Below are 18,595 nucleotides of genomic sequence, written 5' to 3'. Positions count from 1 at the left end.
CAGCAAGTTATTGTTTTGATGCCATAATTAGGAAGGGAAAATGAAAGTCAGCAAAATCACAGTTTTAGAAAAGTGGTTATTAGATTTTCTTCTTTCTACTGTGGAAAAAGTCCTTCCTGTTGAAGAAGGCAGTGAAATTTTATCACAGCTATTGCTATTCATAAATCTTATATCTATTTTAATTCAATCTGGCCCCAGCCTCTGAGTCGCTGCACCGCAATTTGATTACTATAACCATACTTTTTAACTGCTGTCAGGAAAGACAGCGCCTTATACAAACATCTGCCGGAACACATGCCTGCCTTCTCCAGCACCAGCCCTAAATCACGCTCTGGTGATGAATCTTTATCTGACACTAATACTTTTTAACTTCATACAGACAATTAAAATGAATTGTAGCTAAATGCACATATAACAAATCAATTTAATCTTTGGTTGCATAGTAGCATATTTTGCAAATTTCCTAAACTTACTTTTTTACATGTATCTTGGTCTAGGTTTTAAAACTTCAATTTAACAGAAAGGAGTGGATATATTAATAAAAACGCTGCTCCTGTGATACTGCCATATAGTTGCAAGCCTCAAAGAGTAATGACATTTGAAATTTATCACTGCCATTTTTAAAAAGTCTGCATTTATGTGTGGAGAGTGCCAAGCTGGGCTTCATTAAACAGTGACCAAACTTGCCCTCTAGGTATTAATACAATCAAAACTCAGACAAACGCACCTAGGAGAACTGGATGAACATCATTGCTGCCTCCCAACTTCAGTCTTCCTTACAGACCTATCCTATGGCACCTATCACATTTAATACTCTAAGTTCATGGGTCTGTTCCTCTGCTCAGTGGGATGCACCTGAAGTCATGGACCAGTGCCACAGTCCCCAGCTCAGAGCACAATCCTGACTGTGAAACGTGCTTCCTCCACATGTTGGCTACATGGGCACTCTTATCTTCAAATTCCTCTATAGTGGTTAGTCCTGTCTTATCAGTGCCTCGCACACGCCAGTATGTAAGAAACATTTGAAATGAACCAGCACAATGTGAGTGCTTAGTAAATAATTTGTTGGATGGATAGATAAATGGATGGATGGATGGATGAATGAATCCACTCTGCTTACCAGGAAGATCAGTAGAAAGAAAACAGCATTTGTGGGACACACACTAGATTTGTGACTTTGCTGGTGACTCAGCTGGTAAAGAATCCGCCTGCAATGCAGGAGACCTGGGTTTGATCCCTGGGTTGGGAAGATCCCCTGGAGAACGGAATGCTACCCTCTCCAGTATTCTGCTTGGAGAATTCCATGGACTGTATAGTCCATAGCGTCGCAAAGAGTTGGACCCGACTGAGCGACTTTCACTTTCACTAGATTTGATGTGTAAAGTAATTCCCTCCTTCCTCAGCCCCAATATCTCATTATTTCTTTATTACATGTGAGAAAATTGAGGCTTACAAAATGCAGTAACTCACCCAACAGACACAACTGATAAGAGCTAAACCAGTGTATCAGATTCCAAGTCCACTGGTAAAGGGAAAATTACTTTGTTTCTAAATTTTGAAAAATTTCAGGTATTAACAATACTGTGTTTCCTCCACAACAATGACTATAAAAGAACCTAAGAAAGAAAGTTGTGGTACTGGAATAAGGTACTGGAACACCAGTCCTGCCATATACTAGTGGGGTCTCCTTGAGCAAATCACTTTCCCTTTCTGAGCCTCAGTTTCTTCATTTCTAAAATGGAGATAACACTACCTACCTCTACCACAGTTTTGTTATGATCAACTAAAAAAGGAAAGCAGCAACATGTACGTAGATGACCAACTATTCACGAGTTCAAGTTTTCCCATTTATAACCTTCTACATGTCACTGATGTCAATCCCCTTCAATCACAAAACTATGGAACTTTAAAGCCAAAAGAAATCCAGTGATCGTCTAAACCAAGTTACTCATTCTAAACATGCAGAAACTGAAGCTTTGTCAGAGACGGGAGGTGACTTGTCACAGACTCCATAGTATTGCCGGGGCTAAAACATCTTCTGTGTCTGTGTTCTTTCCACCACATGGTCTCAGGAAACCTGAGAACCTGGAACTCAGGTTTCCATTTTGTAAGTATGAATGCCATTAAGAATGAAAATAAAAATCTCTAAGAATTAGAACACCTAGATTCCATACCCAAGTGGGTGACCCTAGGCTGTCACTCAATATTAATGGATAGTTGTCTTTAAGATAATAAAATCAAGGCCTAGCACTTGGAGCAACAAGAAAATCTCTACACTGAAAATTATGCAGAGCAAGTTGCCCGCAATAAGAAAGCTCAGTATAAAATCCCACCGTGTGCAGTCCCACCACACCTATAAAACAGATTGTCTCCCCTGCTTTCACTGGGATCTCAGTGTTTGCCATTCATTCCAACCAGATTTCACCTGCTAATCTGGTATTTAACTAGCCAGGAAGAGGGTAGGACCACAACAGCAATCTTATTATAGCAAAAATATGTCCATGTTTTACCTCTTACTCCCTTAATCTCCAAGAATTACAATCAATATATTTTCTTAAAGGACACCTGACATCTGCTTCATTTAAAATTACTATCTCATTTTCTCCTCTGAAGGGCCTGACACCCTGGATTAGGCATCTGAAAGTACAACCCTGTCTCAGAGAAGGTGACTGACTTCTAGGGCAATTTCTCAGCCAAAGCACCAAAGCTGGCTGTGAAGTGGGAACAGAGAAGAGGCTCCTGGCTCCTAGCCCATGCTCATCCCAGACACCACTGTCTTGGATGCCTCCAATATAAGCCTAACAAGCAGGGTATACCCTATCCCCTCCAAAAAAGAATATGTGTAGTGTCTTTAAGGACATGTAACAGACTGTGACGTGTTGTCAAACCAGCTCACAACGGTAACTTCTGCAGCATCTGCAGCCCTCTTTCAGTGCTTCCTAATTCAGAGATGCTATCTATTCAGTTCCTCAAGCCAGAATCTGATCAAATCATCCTTGAAACTCCTTTCTCCTACGCTCCCTGACATATAGTCAATCCATCATCAGGTCCTATCACTTCTACCTACTAAATACCTCTTGCAATCATCCACTCCTCCATCACCAATAAGTAAGCCCAAGTTACCATCTCTCTCACCTGGACCACTGCCAAAAATGTTCTGATTGGTCTCTCAAGCCTCACAAACCCTTCTCCAGTGTGTTCTCTTCATCAGAGCTTCAGGGATCTTTTCAAAACACAAACATTATGACTCTCCCTCCTCATTTAACTGGTTCAAGGCTTTCCTATATTCTCAGGTTGCAGAGGACACTCCTACAGCCATATGTGGTAGAACCAGCCCCTGAAGCTTCCCCCTGCACCACAATCTACCTCAGTCTTGGGCTCCAGCACACAGCCTTCTTCTAGTTTCCCAAATCTCCAAGCTGCACCCACCACCCCCCACCCCGCCCGCCACATTTGCCCTAGATCCTCTGTAAGCCCTTTCTCCTCTCCCTTCACCTAGCTAGTTCTTTCTCTGCCTTCAACTCTCAGGTTGAGTCACCTTCACAGAGATAACCATCCCTGATAGCCTAGACTAGGTCAGATGCCCCTATGAAAAGCATGGGGGCATGCAAAAACCTATGCCCCTCCTAAAGCCCCCAGTATCTCTCCTGGAACTTGGTAATTAATTAGCTGTGACTAGCAGAGACATTACTTTGTCAACAAAGGTCCATCTAGTCAAGGCTATGGTTTTTCCAGTAGTCATGTATGGATGTGAGAGTTGGACTATAAAGAAAGTTGAGTGCAAAAAATTGATGCTTTTGAACTGTGGTGTTGGAGAAGATTCCTGAGAGCCCCTGAGACTGCAAGGAGATCCAATCAGTCCATCCTAAAGGAGATCAGTCCTGGAGGTTCATTAGAAGGACTGATGCTGAAGCTGAAACTCCAATACTTTGGCCACCTGATGCAAAGAGCAGACTCACTTGAAAAGACCCTGTTGCTGGGAAAGATTGAGGGCAGGAGGAGAAGGGGACGACAGAGGATGAGATGGTTGGATGGCATCACCAACTCAATGGACATGAGTTTGGGTAAACTCTGGGAGTTGATGATGGACAGGGAGGCCTAGCGTGCTGCAGTTCATGGGGTCGCAAAGAGTCAGACACGACTGAGTGACTGAACTGAGCTGATACTATGACTGTGGGGCTTCCCTGGTGGCTCAGGGGTAAAGAATCCTCCCATCATTGTAGGAGATGCGCATTCAATCCCTGGGTTGGGAAGATTCCCCTGGAGAAGGAAATGGCAACCCACTCTAGTATTCCAGCCTGGGAAATCCCATGAACAGAGGAGCCTGGTGGGCTACATTCCATGGGTCACAAAAGAGTCAGACACGATTTAGTGACTAAACAATACTATGACTGCAATTTTGCACTTAGTTTGGTGATTATTTATATAACATCTATCTTCCTGCCAAGAGAGGAAGCTTCATGAAGTCAGAAACCAGGTCTGTTTTGGCCACTACTGTATTCAGATTTTACTTAACAGTGCCTGGTATGTAGCAGACTCTCATTAAACAGGAAGTAAATGAATGGCAATGTGGTCAGAGGAAACCAATACATCTTCCAGCACTGACCACATACACTACATACGCATTTACAATTCTCATTAAATCCTCACAACAACATTTTCTGTTAAGTCTCATGAACCTTATTTTATAGATAAGAAAACAGGCTTAAAGAAGGTAAAGTGTTCTGCCCAGGATCGCAGAGCAAGTAAATAGCCTAGTGAGAATTCTAACCCAAGCCTGACAAACATGCTCTTCCCATTGCAAAATTCTGCCTTCCTTTGAAAAGTCTGAGTTGATGGTAAATTCCACCTCTGATGGGAATTTTTTTTTTAATTTTTTTTATTAGTTGAAAGCTAATTACTTCACAACATTTCAGTGGGTTTTGTCATATATTGACATGAATCAGCCATAGAGTTACACGTATTCCCCATCCCGATCCCCCCTCCCTCCTCCCTCTCCACCCCACTCCTCTGGGTCCTCCCAGTGCACCAGGCCCGAGCACTTGTCTCATGCATCTCAGCTGGGCTAATGATCTGTTTCACCATAGATAATATACATGCTGTTCTTTCGAAACATCCCACCCTCACCTTCTCCCACAGAGTTCAAAAGTCTGTTCTGTACTTCTGTGTCTCTTTTTCTGTTTTGCATATAGGGTTATCATTACCATCTTTCTAAATTCCATATATATGTGTTAGTATGCTGTAATGTTCTTTATCTTTCTGGCTTACTTCACTCTGTATAATGGGCTCCAGTTTCATCATCTCATTAGAACTGATTCAAACGAATTCTTTTTAACGGCTGAGTAATATTCCATGGTGTATATGTACCACAGCTTCCTTATCCATTCATCTGCTGATGGGCATCTAGGCCGCTTCCATGTCCTGGCTATTATAAACAGTGCTGCGATGAACATTGGGGTGCACGTGTCTCTTTCAGATCTGGTTTCCTCGGTGTGTATGCCCAGAAGTGGGATTGCTGGGTCATATTGCAGTTCTATTTCCAGTTTTTTAAGAAATCTCCACACTGTTCTCCATAGCGGCTGTACTAGTTTGCATTCCCACCAACAGTGTAAGAGGGTTCCCTTTTCTCCACACCCTCTCCAGCATTTATTGCTTGTAGACTTTTGGGTAGTTTCCATCCTGACTTTAACAAGTGGTGCTGGGAAAACTGGTCAACCACTTGTAAAAGAATGAAACTAGAACACTTTCTAACACCATACACAAAAATAAAATCAAAATGAATTAAAGATCTAAATATAAGACCAGAAACTATAAAACTCCTAGAGGAGAACATCACTCTCCGACATAAATCTCAGCAAGATCCTCTATGACCCACCTCCCAGAATATTGGAAATAAAAGCAAAACTAAACAAATGGGACCTAATGAAACTTAAAAGCTTCTGCACTACAAAGGAAACTATAAGTAAGGTGAAAAGACAGCCCTCAGATTGGGAGAAAATAATAGCAAATGAAGAAACAGATAAAGGATTAATCTCAAAAATATACAAGCAACTCCTGCAGCTCAATTCCAGAAAAATAAATGACCCAATCAAAAAGTGGGCCAAAGAACTAAACAGACATTTCTCCAAAGACATACAGATGGCTAACAAACACAAGAAAAGGTGCTCAACATCACTCATTATTAGAGAAATGCAAATCAAAACCACAATGAGGTACCATTCTGATGGGAATTTCTAAAAGACGGCTCTAAAATTAGAGGAAGCCTCCGGACTGGCAGGACACAGAACAAACTGCAGAAATGAGGCAGGGACAGAAAGCTCAGAGTGGAATAAGCTACTTTTAAGAAATCAGCCTTGAGAATTTAACTTCAGAAGAGGATGCTGAAAACACTTTCTTTTGTTGTAAGATTCTTATTTAATTCATTGTGAACATCATCCAGACAAAAACCCCAAAGCCTCCCCCAGAAATTTCCAGGAAAGGCTGAGCCACAGAAGTGCAACTCAAGGGGGCAATAATCGCAAGAAAAGATATTTTTACATTAATGAATTTGGTCCTTTTCTTGGTATACCACGGTGTGTGAATAAGTAGTAAATATCTAATAAATTTTGCTTTAGAAATAGAACAGACTGATAAAAACTAGTCTATGAAAAGGAAAGTTAGCAAAATACAGTCACGGGGAGAAGTTGCCAAATGTTGGGGTTTTACTCTCCCTTATTTAAAAAGGTATGTTTAATGAAGTCAATTGAAGAGAGAGATAAACAGCTCCTAATTCAAACAACAGAGTTACCTCAGATTGCCTCTCTCTCTTGAGATCTGCCTCTTAATAGGCACTAAGCCAAGTGAACCCCTGGAGCACTCTTACTGAAAGGAAGGAGGGAAATGAGATCGATAGGGCCAACTCCACTCTCAGCCACCTCCTCTGGTGGGGAGGACAGGGGTGGCTGGCTAACTTCAGCGGGGAGGGAGGCTGGTCAGAAGAAAGAAGCAAGGTCAAAGGGCAGAAGGCCCTGAGGCTCAAGGCCATGTCTCAGTTCAGGCAGCAATAAGCAAAAGCTGCTGTCCAGAAACATAATCAGCATTTGGAAGTCTGGGTTATAATATTTTGGAAAGAGATCCTGAAGCTAAAGTAGCTTAACATATAAGCGGGGACTGTTCCCAGGCTAACAGAGGAGGAGCATTTTCCTCAAAAAGGCAATTTACCTTTACAGGGTGGCAATTCACTGACCTTTTATGAGTCTGCAACATTTTTCAGGGCCTTCTCACTTTCTGCAAAGTTTTAAATGACTTTTCTGTGAAGAGAGCTACTTAATGCCAATGATTGTAGAAAACATTTGTTCATAATTATCCAGACATAGACTGGAACAATGCGGAAACAAGAGCAGCATGCAAAAATGTATTTAAGGACTATCATCCCAAAATGCTGCTAAAAGCTATTAACCAGTATGTGTTAATTGCCACAGCATTCATATTAATTTTCACTTCAGGCTCGACATTGTGGAATATTTCCCCTGATACATTTTAAACAAAGTTTAATTTAAGGAACTGCTTCTATCAACACTTATGAAAATTAACAGCCAAGCAATTAGCACTCATGAATTATCCCTTCCCCCATGCTCTCTGCAGCTTCCCTGTTAAAACAGTTTCTAACAGAGAAATGGTTACTTTCTAATAAGTTAACACAATCAAAGTCACAGTTGTTTATATGAACCAGAACTGGTTCTGCTTTTTTTTTTTTTTTTTTTGGTTCTGCTTTTTAAAGTGCCTGTCAAGGCAAACATCCTCCTCATACTCAGAGTGTAATGTCACTAAGTCAAATAGGTAAGATATTTAATGTTTTAGTAAACTGCCAAGCAATTACTGACATCACACTACCTTCTCACCTGATGTTTAGAAAATAGCCATTGCAGAAAGGAAAAAAAAAAAAAAAGGAAGTAATTACTTGTCTTAATCTTCCTATTTCAAGTTAAAGGTCAAAATCCCACCGGACTGATTCCCTGGACTTCTACAAGCAGACCACTGTCACCCAGTCCGCTGTGCATCTTGTTTAACCATGCTAAACTCCAGGCTTTAGGAGCACATTTCCTCTCACTCTATCCTGTCAACAATCTAATGAAGTATAAAGGAAAGAGAGCAGCCCTGGCCCGCACCCTTTACTTTACAGAGTTAGAGAGGCAGAAGTGAGGTATTTGCTGGGTGCTTCCTTTGTGCTATCTCAATCCTCCAGAGGAAGACACGCCACCACCATCTCATTCCACATACAAGGACTGCAGCTTCATGAGGTTAAGTAACCAGCCTGACGTCACACCGTTAAGTGATGGAGTCAGGATTCAAACTCAAATCTTACTTCAAAATAGATCTACTTACCAACTAAATTATACTGCCTCTTCCTGTGCTGGGTGTTTTATCCTATTTGATAGATTCATCAGGATTGTGAGGAAGGAACTCAATTTCTTTTCCTACGTCTGAGATTCAGTGAGGTGAAAAACCTGACTATGGTTACATAACTGATAATCAGTGCCATTTCTGTGTTAGTAACAATATTGACAGGAGGGGCGTATCTGAACTTCTGGAGGTCTATTGATGATGATAATATTTGTAAACACAGTTTAAACAAAATAGTGATGTCAATGTACTAGCTAAAGCTTCTCAACTAAGTGGTAAGGCATGCAATGAAAAGAGCGAGATACTTTTTAAAATAAGACTTCATTTTTTTAAAAGGTGGAGAGACAGGGCAGAAATCCACATACTTAGGAATATTGAAATCAGTGCTGAATGTTCACTGCCTGTCACTCCTTCATCGCCTCAGAGCAACTCCTGGTCACACCCAACATTTCCCACATTCAGTGAGACCACAAGGACCAGCACAAAAATGTTCCTATTATCTCACCTCTAAAACAGAGGTTGGTTCTGTTCATTAATCAGAGGTCCTGTTTTTAACAAGCCCAAAGACTTGAGGCAGATGGCTGAGCCTGATTTTGCCTTGTCCAGCTAAGAATTCCTTAAAACCACTTGCAATCTGTCTTGGTCTGTTTTCAAATGATCAGTAAACAGAGTTATTAATAACCTACGAATCTAAAACAGGTCTTGGATAGCCCTGCCAATTTGCCGACAAAGATAATACAAACACAGTAATGGTAGTGGTTTAGTCGCTAAGTCATGTCCGACTCCTTGCAACCCCATAGACTATAACCCACCAGGCTTCTCTGTCCAGGCAAGAATACTGGTTTGGGTTGCCATTTCCTTTTCCAGGGGATGTTTCCAACCCAAGGATTGACTCCGGGTCTCCTGCAGTGCAGGCAGATTCTTTACCGGCTGAGCTACAAGGGAAGCCAAAAACAGTAATAAACCTGATTAAAAAAACCCTTCAAAATTACCAGAAAGCCTATGCCTAAGTATGGCCTTCCCTCTCAACTGTATAACTTCAAGAAGTTATCAACCAACCACAATTTGAAAAAAAATAAAATTATTAACCAGCTACAGGAACCAAAAACTATTTGAAAGTATTCGCTTTAATTCAGCACAGTAGCTAAGAGATGCTTACCCTTGGAATCACTAAAACCAACAACAATTCAGTTTGCACAAACTCTTAAAGATGCCTGCTTAATTCTGATGTAACCATAAGGCCATACCAAAAACAAAATCCTTTTTTTCAAATCCAACGCTAGTTTATGAGGAGGATTTCACAGCAGTTAGTCCCTTGAGGAAATACATAATTAAGTAGCTTTTTAGCATATTTAATTAGACCCCAAACTCTTTTTGTCCCTTTCTCTCCCCAATTATGTACCATTTGCCCAAGAGACCTAACCAACTCAGTTAACTACGTAAATAAGGCAAGAGTTATTCCCAAGAAAAGCATTGTGAATATTTGTAAGGGGGGAAGAAACTGTACATATTTTAGTGGCTTTAACAAACCTTTCCAAAAAAAAAAGAAAAGGAACTATCAAAATACATGAGAAACTCTTACATTTGAAGCAAAAACAGGGAGTGATGACAAGATGGTGAATCATTAAAACAGGACACTCATTTCACTTCTTAAATATGAGCTGAATAAAAATAAAATAATTTTAAGTTACAACAGTAACAAAAATTTAGTGCTGAACGTCAAATGATTTATGGGAAGAATCAATCTGGAAATTATTAAAGTCGACTCTCACAGAAAGGCTTTATTATCAAGGGGTTGACATGATCTTAACTCTAGAGGCAGCCATGGTGCTGTTATAACTACTACAATCCCATTATTATGCAATCACAAAATGCTAATTTCATCATTTTGAGGTGTTATTTGAATAGTCATTTTAATTTCTAGGTTACGAAAAGGCCTGACTCAAGTATAATTCTCTATTAATCATTGAGATGTCACTGAATATCATATTGATGCATTTCACAAAGATAAAAGAAAGACTAATTTAATATGTACAGTACAATATCCTTCAAATATTAGCCACTTTCATTACACATCTGCCAAATGCATCAATATTAAATAATAGATGAGAACAAGGGTTTAATTGTGTTTTAGCAATTGTAATATGTAGGATAATAAAAAAAGAGCACTGTATCACAAAAAAGACTTATCGATATATAAATCTTTCTTAATCAATTGTACAATGGTGATTGGGCCATGTTCACATCCTTTGCTGATTACAAATACATTTGTTATGACAAAAAACATCAAGAGTTGTAAGTGTAAACACACACCTAGCAAAAATAATTCCTTTGTGATTGAGGAAATGGTTTAGTTTTCAATTCCTTCCTGGCACTTCAGAAATTAGGTATATATAACACACAGAGTTCACAACCTTTGAACAACTCCAAGCGTAAGTAACTTATAGGAGAATCTAATAGTGTAATCAAAATTCTAGAATATGGTATTTTAAAAGATCTGCACTATTTTGTTGGCAAAGCATTATCACATATTAATTACACCAGAATTCATTGCATCCTGAAACAATGAGATGATAGGAAACAAATAAATTCCAGCCATGTAATCTAATCCCAATAATAACGTCTCATATTTCCAAATGAATCAACTGCAGTATTTCCGAAGAAAAAAAATCCCCTTAAGCCCAACTCACTTGTTTCCAGAGGCTGACATTTCCATCCCTAGGGGGACCCTTTTTTCTCTTTGCTGTATTCCACAAGCAGCAGCAGGAGATGGGGGCAGGGCAGACTGAAGAGAAGCTCTTCACAAGATATAATCTCTAATTTACTAAAAGTGTTTTCTGATGTTTTGGGGGCGAAATTCCTGAGCATATTAGGATTTTATGTTACTTATGGATTTTGTTTTTAGTTTCTGTTCTTCTCTGCCAGCATCAATAACCTCACATGCCAACAGCCATATATGCTTACTTAAGGAAATGACAACCCACTACAGTATTCTTGCTTGGGAAATCCCATCAGCAGAGGAGCCTGGGGGGCCACAGTCCATAGGGTAGCAAAGGGTTGGACATGACTTAGATACTAAACAAAAGATCAGTGGAAACATGCTGAATTGTATGAGATGAAAGTGTTTCAAAGTAAAGAACATCACCATGCTCAAAGATGACAACTGAAAGAACCAGCATATAACCAGGACTTGAATATGAAAAGTGCAAACATAAGCAAAGAGTTCTATGTTTATTAATTGCAACTGTGCTGAAATAAGACAAATTGTACACAATCCCTCCAGGCAACAAGCTATCACTCAGCACCCCCACGCCACTGACAGACAGCAAACATAATGGCAATAAATAAAAAAATCAACTGCTACAGTTCTGAAAGACGCCCAGGTCAACTTGGTACAGAGACACAGAATGTGGGAATGCCGGAGTGGGTGCTCACGTAGAGCTATACTCCACGTAAAATAGTGGTCCTTTTTCTAAAAGGAAAATAAACACACTTTAATTTACAAACTGTAAATTGTCAGGACAGGAAAAAATTAAGTCATCCTGCACAGTAAGTGTCCAAGCGAGATTCAATAAACACTGAAATGCAAAGCAACATCCTAGAATTCTGAAGAGAAGCTCTAATGTCCACAATTTGTGGAGTTATAATGAAGACTCATACCAGACAGTGCAAACTCCCAAAACCATTTTCAAGGCTTTCCCCACAGTTAGACCTTAATTAATCACAACCCAACTAACCCAAACCTTAGGACATAAAACAGGAACACACACATTCATATCTCAGGACTGTTTCTGTTTTCATCCCCCCAAACATATTACCGTGGAAACAACAGTAAGCCCAAATACAGACCTTTTTACACCCTCAGTCTTTGAAAATGTGAGAGACTTTCTTTGTTTGTTCTGACTCCCTTTTGAAACCTACATAAATCTGAATCTGATAAAAATAAGAATGACAATACCAACAACTCCATTCAGTCGAGGCGTTACCTGAAGGGATGCGTTCCTGTTTACTTACCTTGCCATCAAATTTGGAGTACTCGTTAAAGGGATTATTCAGCTGCAGGGGGCACTGCTCCAGGCGTACAGATAATATCGACTGCTTCCCAGAATTTGGAGGTTTCTCTTTGAGGGACTTTTTTTCAAACAGTGACTTTAACTCCTGGGCTGTGATACAAGGGGAAGATAAAAACATCTTTGTGATTACAACACAGAGAGACAGCCTGTGTCCACCTTCCCTAAAAAGTCTTCCTTGGAACCTTAAGGAGGGAGCATTCAAGGACATGTTCAGGTCTGATATGTGCAACAGGCCTAAAATATACTTTTATGTCTGTGCACTGAACGAGCAGAGCACTGAAATATACATGTAGGTCATGTTTGTCAATTTAGAAAGACTAGGGTTTAAGGAAAGGGGCAGAGGTCAGATAAATCAATAGAAGCGCTATTCTATAAGAAGAGCATTTCACAGCTGCGAGATCTGAGCTTTGGCCTGGCTTTGCCACTAACAGATGTGTGATTCTGGACTATTCACTAAACCTCTCTGGACTTGTCAAACCAGATAATCCTGAAGAACTCTCCTCCCTCTAATTTTGAAGTTCCAGTTGTTCAAAGTCAAGGCTCACAACTTAACCCTCTCAAGGTTCCCAATGTGTACCTAGCACATAATCTGGATGACAAAGATGAAGAAGTGGAAAAGGAAAAGGAGGAAGAGTATTTATAATAACAGAAGTCAACATACAATGAGGAAGCCAATGTATCTCATCTAAACCTCCTAACAAACTTATGAGGTAGACACTAGCTTTATCTCAATTGTGTCAGTGTGGAAACTGAAGCATAGAATACTTTGATTGGCCCCTGGTCACACAGCCTGTAAGGAGCAGGTCTAAGATTTGCACCTCACTAAGGCTCTTAGCCATTAGGCACTAATGAACACAGCAGACCTTCGATAAATTTCATTGCATGAATCAATGAATAAAATAATGATTGAAGGAATTCAGATTAAGTTGTTAAATCAAAATCTTCAGCACTTACTCATTAATGAACCAAGACTAGTTAGTTCCATACCCTCTCAAAGATCATTTAATTCTCTATATTAATCTGAATGTCATTTAAGGTGATAGCTGGATGATAAGTACATGGGGGTTCATTGTACTTTTTATTTTTGTGATTTTAGAAAATTTCCATACTTAAAGTTTTAAATGAATCAATCTTAGATCTTAAGATGTGCAATAACTAAGTTAAATCCACTCCATTCTTGAGCACGACCAACCTGAACTGAGATCAAACATAATTCTGAAATAGTTACTTAGAACTATTATTTTCAACAAGTTATTTTCAACAAATTAGTGGGACAACTTTATCAGATGAGTCCCTATAGATTTATATCGCAAACCAGAAGAAAAGGACCTGTTGCTATGAATGTATAATTAACAGATATTAATCTGTTGATTACATGTACTTACAAATTCAGAACGTGGATTAGATAGCAAAGTGTCATAATTTTTGGGTGTGAATGAATAGTATGCTAGCTTCTTGGGCCTAGAAAATTATTTTTTTTATTTATTTTGTTAATAGAAGCATACATTTCTAAAAACCTCATGCATTTAGTGACCTGAATCAACAAGAAGGCTACTATGATTATGATATGCATGCATACAACATGATATGTCCAGAGAGTGAAGCTCCAAATCTAGCCTCCCGGGTCAGCAGAACAATGGAAAGGGAAAGACAGAAGGCAGATGGACCTCCCAAAGGCCAGGGCAGAATGGACGAGGAATGCATGTAACTGAACACAGAACTGTACAAGGGTAACACCTGCATGACACAGTCCTAAGACTGAATCACCCAGACCAACTGTTTGTAACTGTGATTACCAAACTAGCACCTCACTGAGCACTGTGCTGCCTAATACCTGAGCATGGAAATTACTGTACTTCTGTGTTCAGTCGGTGGCGAGGAGTTAGGTGGTGGTGGTTTAGTCACTAAGTTGTGTCCCACTCCTTTGTGACCCCATGGACTGCAGCCCACTGTTCCTCTGCCCATTGGATTTTCAGGCAAGAATACTGAAGTGGATTTCCATTTCCTTCTCCAGAAATGCCACCTTTTAAAAAAGAATTAGATCCTTTTCTCCATGATGTAGGAAGCAAAGGAGGAAGGGGGAAAATGTCATAGGTTGAGGAGAGAAGTCCAAGTGTGACTTAGTCAGAGAATGGAAGAGTTAATAAATACATTATCACTTCACACTTAACCCTACTGATAACAGTACAGTGACTTTGACAAGTCACAGCCCCGTTTCTTCTGGAGCTACTGGTAACTTATCCCTTAGGATCATTGTGAGGACAAGATAAGAAGACACCTGCCATTGTTCCTAGCACCCAGTAGGTTTTATGCTTTTGCTTTTTCCAATACTTTGTCCACCTGATGCTAAGAGCCGACTCATTAGAAAAGATGTTGATGCTGGGAAAGATTGAGGGCAGGAGAAGAGGGTGACAGATGATGAGATGGTTGGATGGCTTCACCAACTCAATGGATGTGAGTTTGAGCAAACTACAGGAGACAGTGAAGGACAGGGAAGCCTGGCGTGATGCGGTTCATGGGGTTGCAAAGAATCAGACATGACTTAGTGACTGAACAAAAAGAAGAAATAGGTGTTTGATAAAGGATCATTCCTTTCCAAAGTGCAGCAACAAACTTGTTGATTGATTACAGGTAGAACAGCACTTCCAATATTTAAAATACCACTTTAATAGCAATCTAAAATGTTCTTAAATGTGCATTTTAATTTATTGCTATTAATGTATAATTAATAGATATTAATCTGTTGATTAATGTACTTATATATTCCAGAATCTGGATTAGTGATTCCTGGATTTCACTGCCAGAGGCCCAGGTTTAATCCCTGCTTGGGATATGAAGATCCCACAAGTGGTGGAGCACAGCCAATAAGATAAAATATGTAGGCAGACACCATTTTACAAAAGTCAAAACTAAATTGTGGTGATATAAATCAGAACAGTAACTGCCTTTGGGTAGTGGATTAACTAGAAAGAAGCACGAGGGAACTTTCTGGGTTATATAAATGCTACATACTTGACTGGAATGCTAGTTACCCAGGTGTATATGTTTGGCAAAAGTCATCAAACATTTAACACTTCTACATTTCAGTGTATGTAAAGCACCCCTCAATAAAAAATAAATAAATAGGGAAAGCTTAAATAATTAAATATTCTTGTACACTGATAACTTCTAAATGATTATTCCTAAATACTCCCTAAAATTACAGACTCACATATTCAACTTTCTATTTCACTCCTCTACCTGGTAGGCTAATGGCATCTCAAACTTTTCATGTTCTTATATAACCAACCTCTTGATCTTCCCATTAACCTGCCCCTTCCACAATCATCTTCCCAGTTAATGGCAACTCTGTTCTGCCAGGCAAAAAACTTGAGCGTCATTCCATTTTTCTCTTTCACACTTTATCCATCAAGAGACACTTTAGAAGATATCCATAACCACCTATGGCTATGGAAGCTGGATTATTACCACCATCTTCAAACTGGTCTTGTTTCCACATTTTCCTCCCCCACCCAACCCAGAGCCAGCCAATGAGTTTCTTTAAAATACGAGTTATAAACTTCAGAATAAGAAGGAAATGGATAAATCTGATGCTATAAAAATAAAAACTTCCTAATTATATAGAGTCTCAAAGTAGAGACATTGACCAACAACTCTATAGAAAAATGTACAATATGTAATATCCACAGAAAAAGAAACTCGAATAACTCTTAAACAAATGAAAAGATGTGCAACCACATTCACAATAAGAGATACGCAAATTAAAACTACACATTGATACCACTGCACTTCTATCAGACTGGCAAAAATCAAAAATGTTAAGGCTATGAGGAAATAGACACTATTACTAGAGGGAATGCAAAAGAGTAAATTCTCAATGAAGGGGGAATGTGGCAATGTCCAAGAAAACCATGTATTTACCTCTTGGCCCAGCAATATCACTTTCGGGATCTGATCCTAGGGATACTGGCAACAAAACAAAACTCACATGTGGGAGGCTTTTCACTGCAGCGCCATCTGCAATAGCAAAAGCCTGAAAACTATCAAATATCCCGCAACAAGGGCCTTCGTGGCTTACCTATGATACATCCACATCATGAAACCCATCTCCATAGATTGCTCCAGAATAATTCTCAGGGTATGTTGTTAACTGAAAAATGTGTTGCATGAAATAGGGTGTATTATGCTATATTTAATTTAAAAAGAGGGGATACAAATGTGAATATGTTTATATATAGTTGTAAGTGGACAGGAAAGCCAAAACCTTTTTTAAAATGACTAAACGAGTAGAAGAAAAAGATTGAAGCTAAATTTCTCTTCTTTTATGTATTTAATTTTGGAACCACATAAATGTTTTGTGTAATTAATAAAGGAAAATGCAACCTCAAAAAATAAAGAAAACTGAAATACATGAACCTAAATGTAGTATTTAGTTGGCAGTTTAACTACAAAGAGAGGAATTATTTTAAGTAACTTTATCACAGAGCAACATGACTGTATTTCCTAGTGGAATGTATTAAAAAGATTTTAAAAAATTCTTAAAATGTTCTCACTAATCATAATGTTACTAATTACATTGGTATTTCAATTCTGGAACCAAGATTTTCAGCAAGAGAAAAGATACATAAACATAAAATCAAAAAAATTAAGTAGAAATTCCTAAATTCTAACTCAATGTATTCTCTTTTTAAAATTTTATTTTTTTCTGAGCTCTACTCCCTGAAAAGGCCTATTAAAAGAATAAAAAATTCAATCCAGTGAGCAACCCTAGAGCTCACTTGTGGTCTCTCAATGGCATTTACCACTAAAAAGAATCAAGACTCCCAGGAGAAATAGCTGATTCCAAATGTGGAGAAGAAGATAGGCAAGATGAACCTGCAACATCTTGTTATACAAGAAAGCAAAGAAGCTATGAAAGATTACTGGAACAGTGTCAAAAGAAGTTAGAAGCAAATGTGAAGGGACTCACTATACAAAAGGACAATATTAGCATAAAAAAGAATAACTGCAATGAATAGAAAAACATAATTTATGCTTAAAGTTCATGAGTGGATAATGATACAAAAGGAAAAAACTCTCATTGGTCACCTATACAGGATGCTAAGGAATAAACTCTTCATCCTGAAAACTACTAACAAAGGGAAAGAATCAAGTATTTATCCTACCTTTCTTGTAGGAACTATACCTGAGGATGGTCAAATAGTAGATTAGGGAAAGTTCTTTATATAAAACTTGTTAATAAATGAAGAAAGACTGATAAAATCAGAAGTCAAAATTTACATTAAAAAAAAAATCAGAAATCACTATTTCATAACTAAAGAAAGTTGAGTGCCAAAAAACTGATGCTTTTGAACTGTGGTGTTGGAGAAGACTCTTGAGAGTCCCTGGGACAGCAAGTAGATTCAGTGAGTCCATCCTAAAGGAAATCAGTCCTCAATATTCACTGGAAGGACTGATGCTGAAGTTGAAACTCCAATATTCTGGCCACCTGATGTGACGAACTGACTCATCTGAGAAGACCCTGATGCTGGGGAAAATTGAAGGCAGGAGGAGAAGGAAACAAGAGAGGATGAGATGGTTGGATGGCATCACCGACTCAATGGACATGAGTTTGAGCAAGCTCCAGGAGTTGGTGACAGACAGGGAAGCCGGCGTGCCGCAGTCCATGGAGCTGCAAAGAGTTAGACACGACTGAGCAAATGAACAGAACTGAATGACAGAATCTGGACTTCCCAAGTGGCTCAGAGGTAAAGAATTTGCCTCCCAATGCAGGAGACCTGGCTTCAATCTCTGGGTTGGGAAGATTCCCTGGAGAAGGAAATGGCAACACTCCAGCATTCTTGCCTGGAGAAACCCACGAACAGAGAAGCCAGGCAGGCTACATACAGTCCATAGGGTCACAAAAAGTCAGACACACCTGAGCACGCATGCAATGATAATGAATCTAGTGATGATCATCAATGACCACTAAAATCAACAGACGAGAAGCTGATGGGAGTAATTTAATAATGAATGGATAACACCTGATTCTACTATCAACCTTATCACAAATAAAAAGAACCAAGAAAACATTCCATGTTTCCTAAAATGATGCAATAGAAAATACAGATCAGTATGAACATAGTATTCTTACCAAAAAT

The 18,595-nt window shown here is 39.1% G+C and overlaps 1 protein-coding gene across 6 annotated transcripts in view; it reads right to left on the bottom strand.

Annotated features, from left to right (window-relative positions):
- MAPKAP1 (MAPK associated protein 1) overlaps positions 1-18,595 on the bottom strand; it is a 229,363-nt gene that overhangs the window by 171,248 nt on the left and 39,520 nt on the right. For all 6 annotated transcript variants that reach the window (XM_065928444.1, XM_065928446.1, XM_065928447.1 and 3 more), the window contains one exon: positions 12,397-12,545. In XM_065928444.1, coding sequence (XP_065784516.1) covers positions 12,397-12,545 — 149 coding nt within the window. The remainder of the gene's footprint in view (positions 1-12,396; positions 12,546-18,595) is intronic.

This window comes from Muntiacus reevesi, chromosome 3 (genome assembly GCF_963930625.1).
Source record: "Muntiacus reevesi chromosome 3, mMunRee1.1, whole genome shotgun sequence".
Lineage (NCBI taxonomy): Eukaryota > Metazoa > Chordata > Mammalia > Artiodactyla > Cervidae > Muntiacus > Muntiacus reevesi.
Note: the sequence above shows the minus strand (reverse complement) of the source record. Positions and strands in the feature narration are given on the sequence as shown.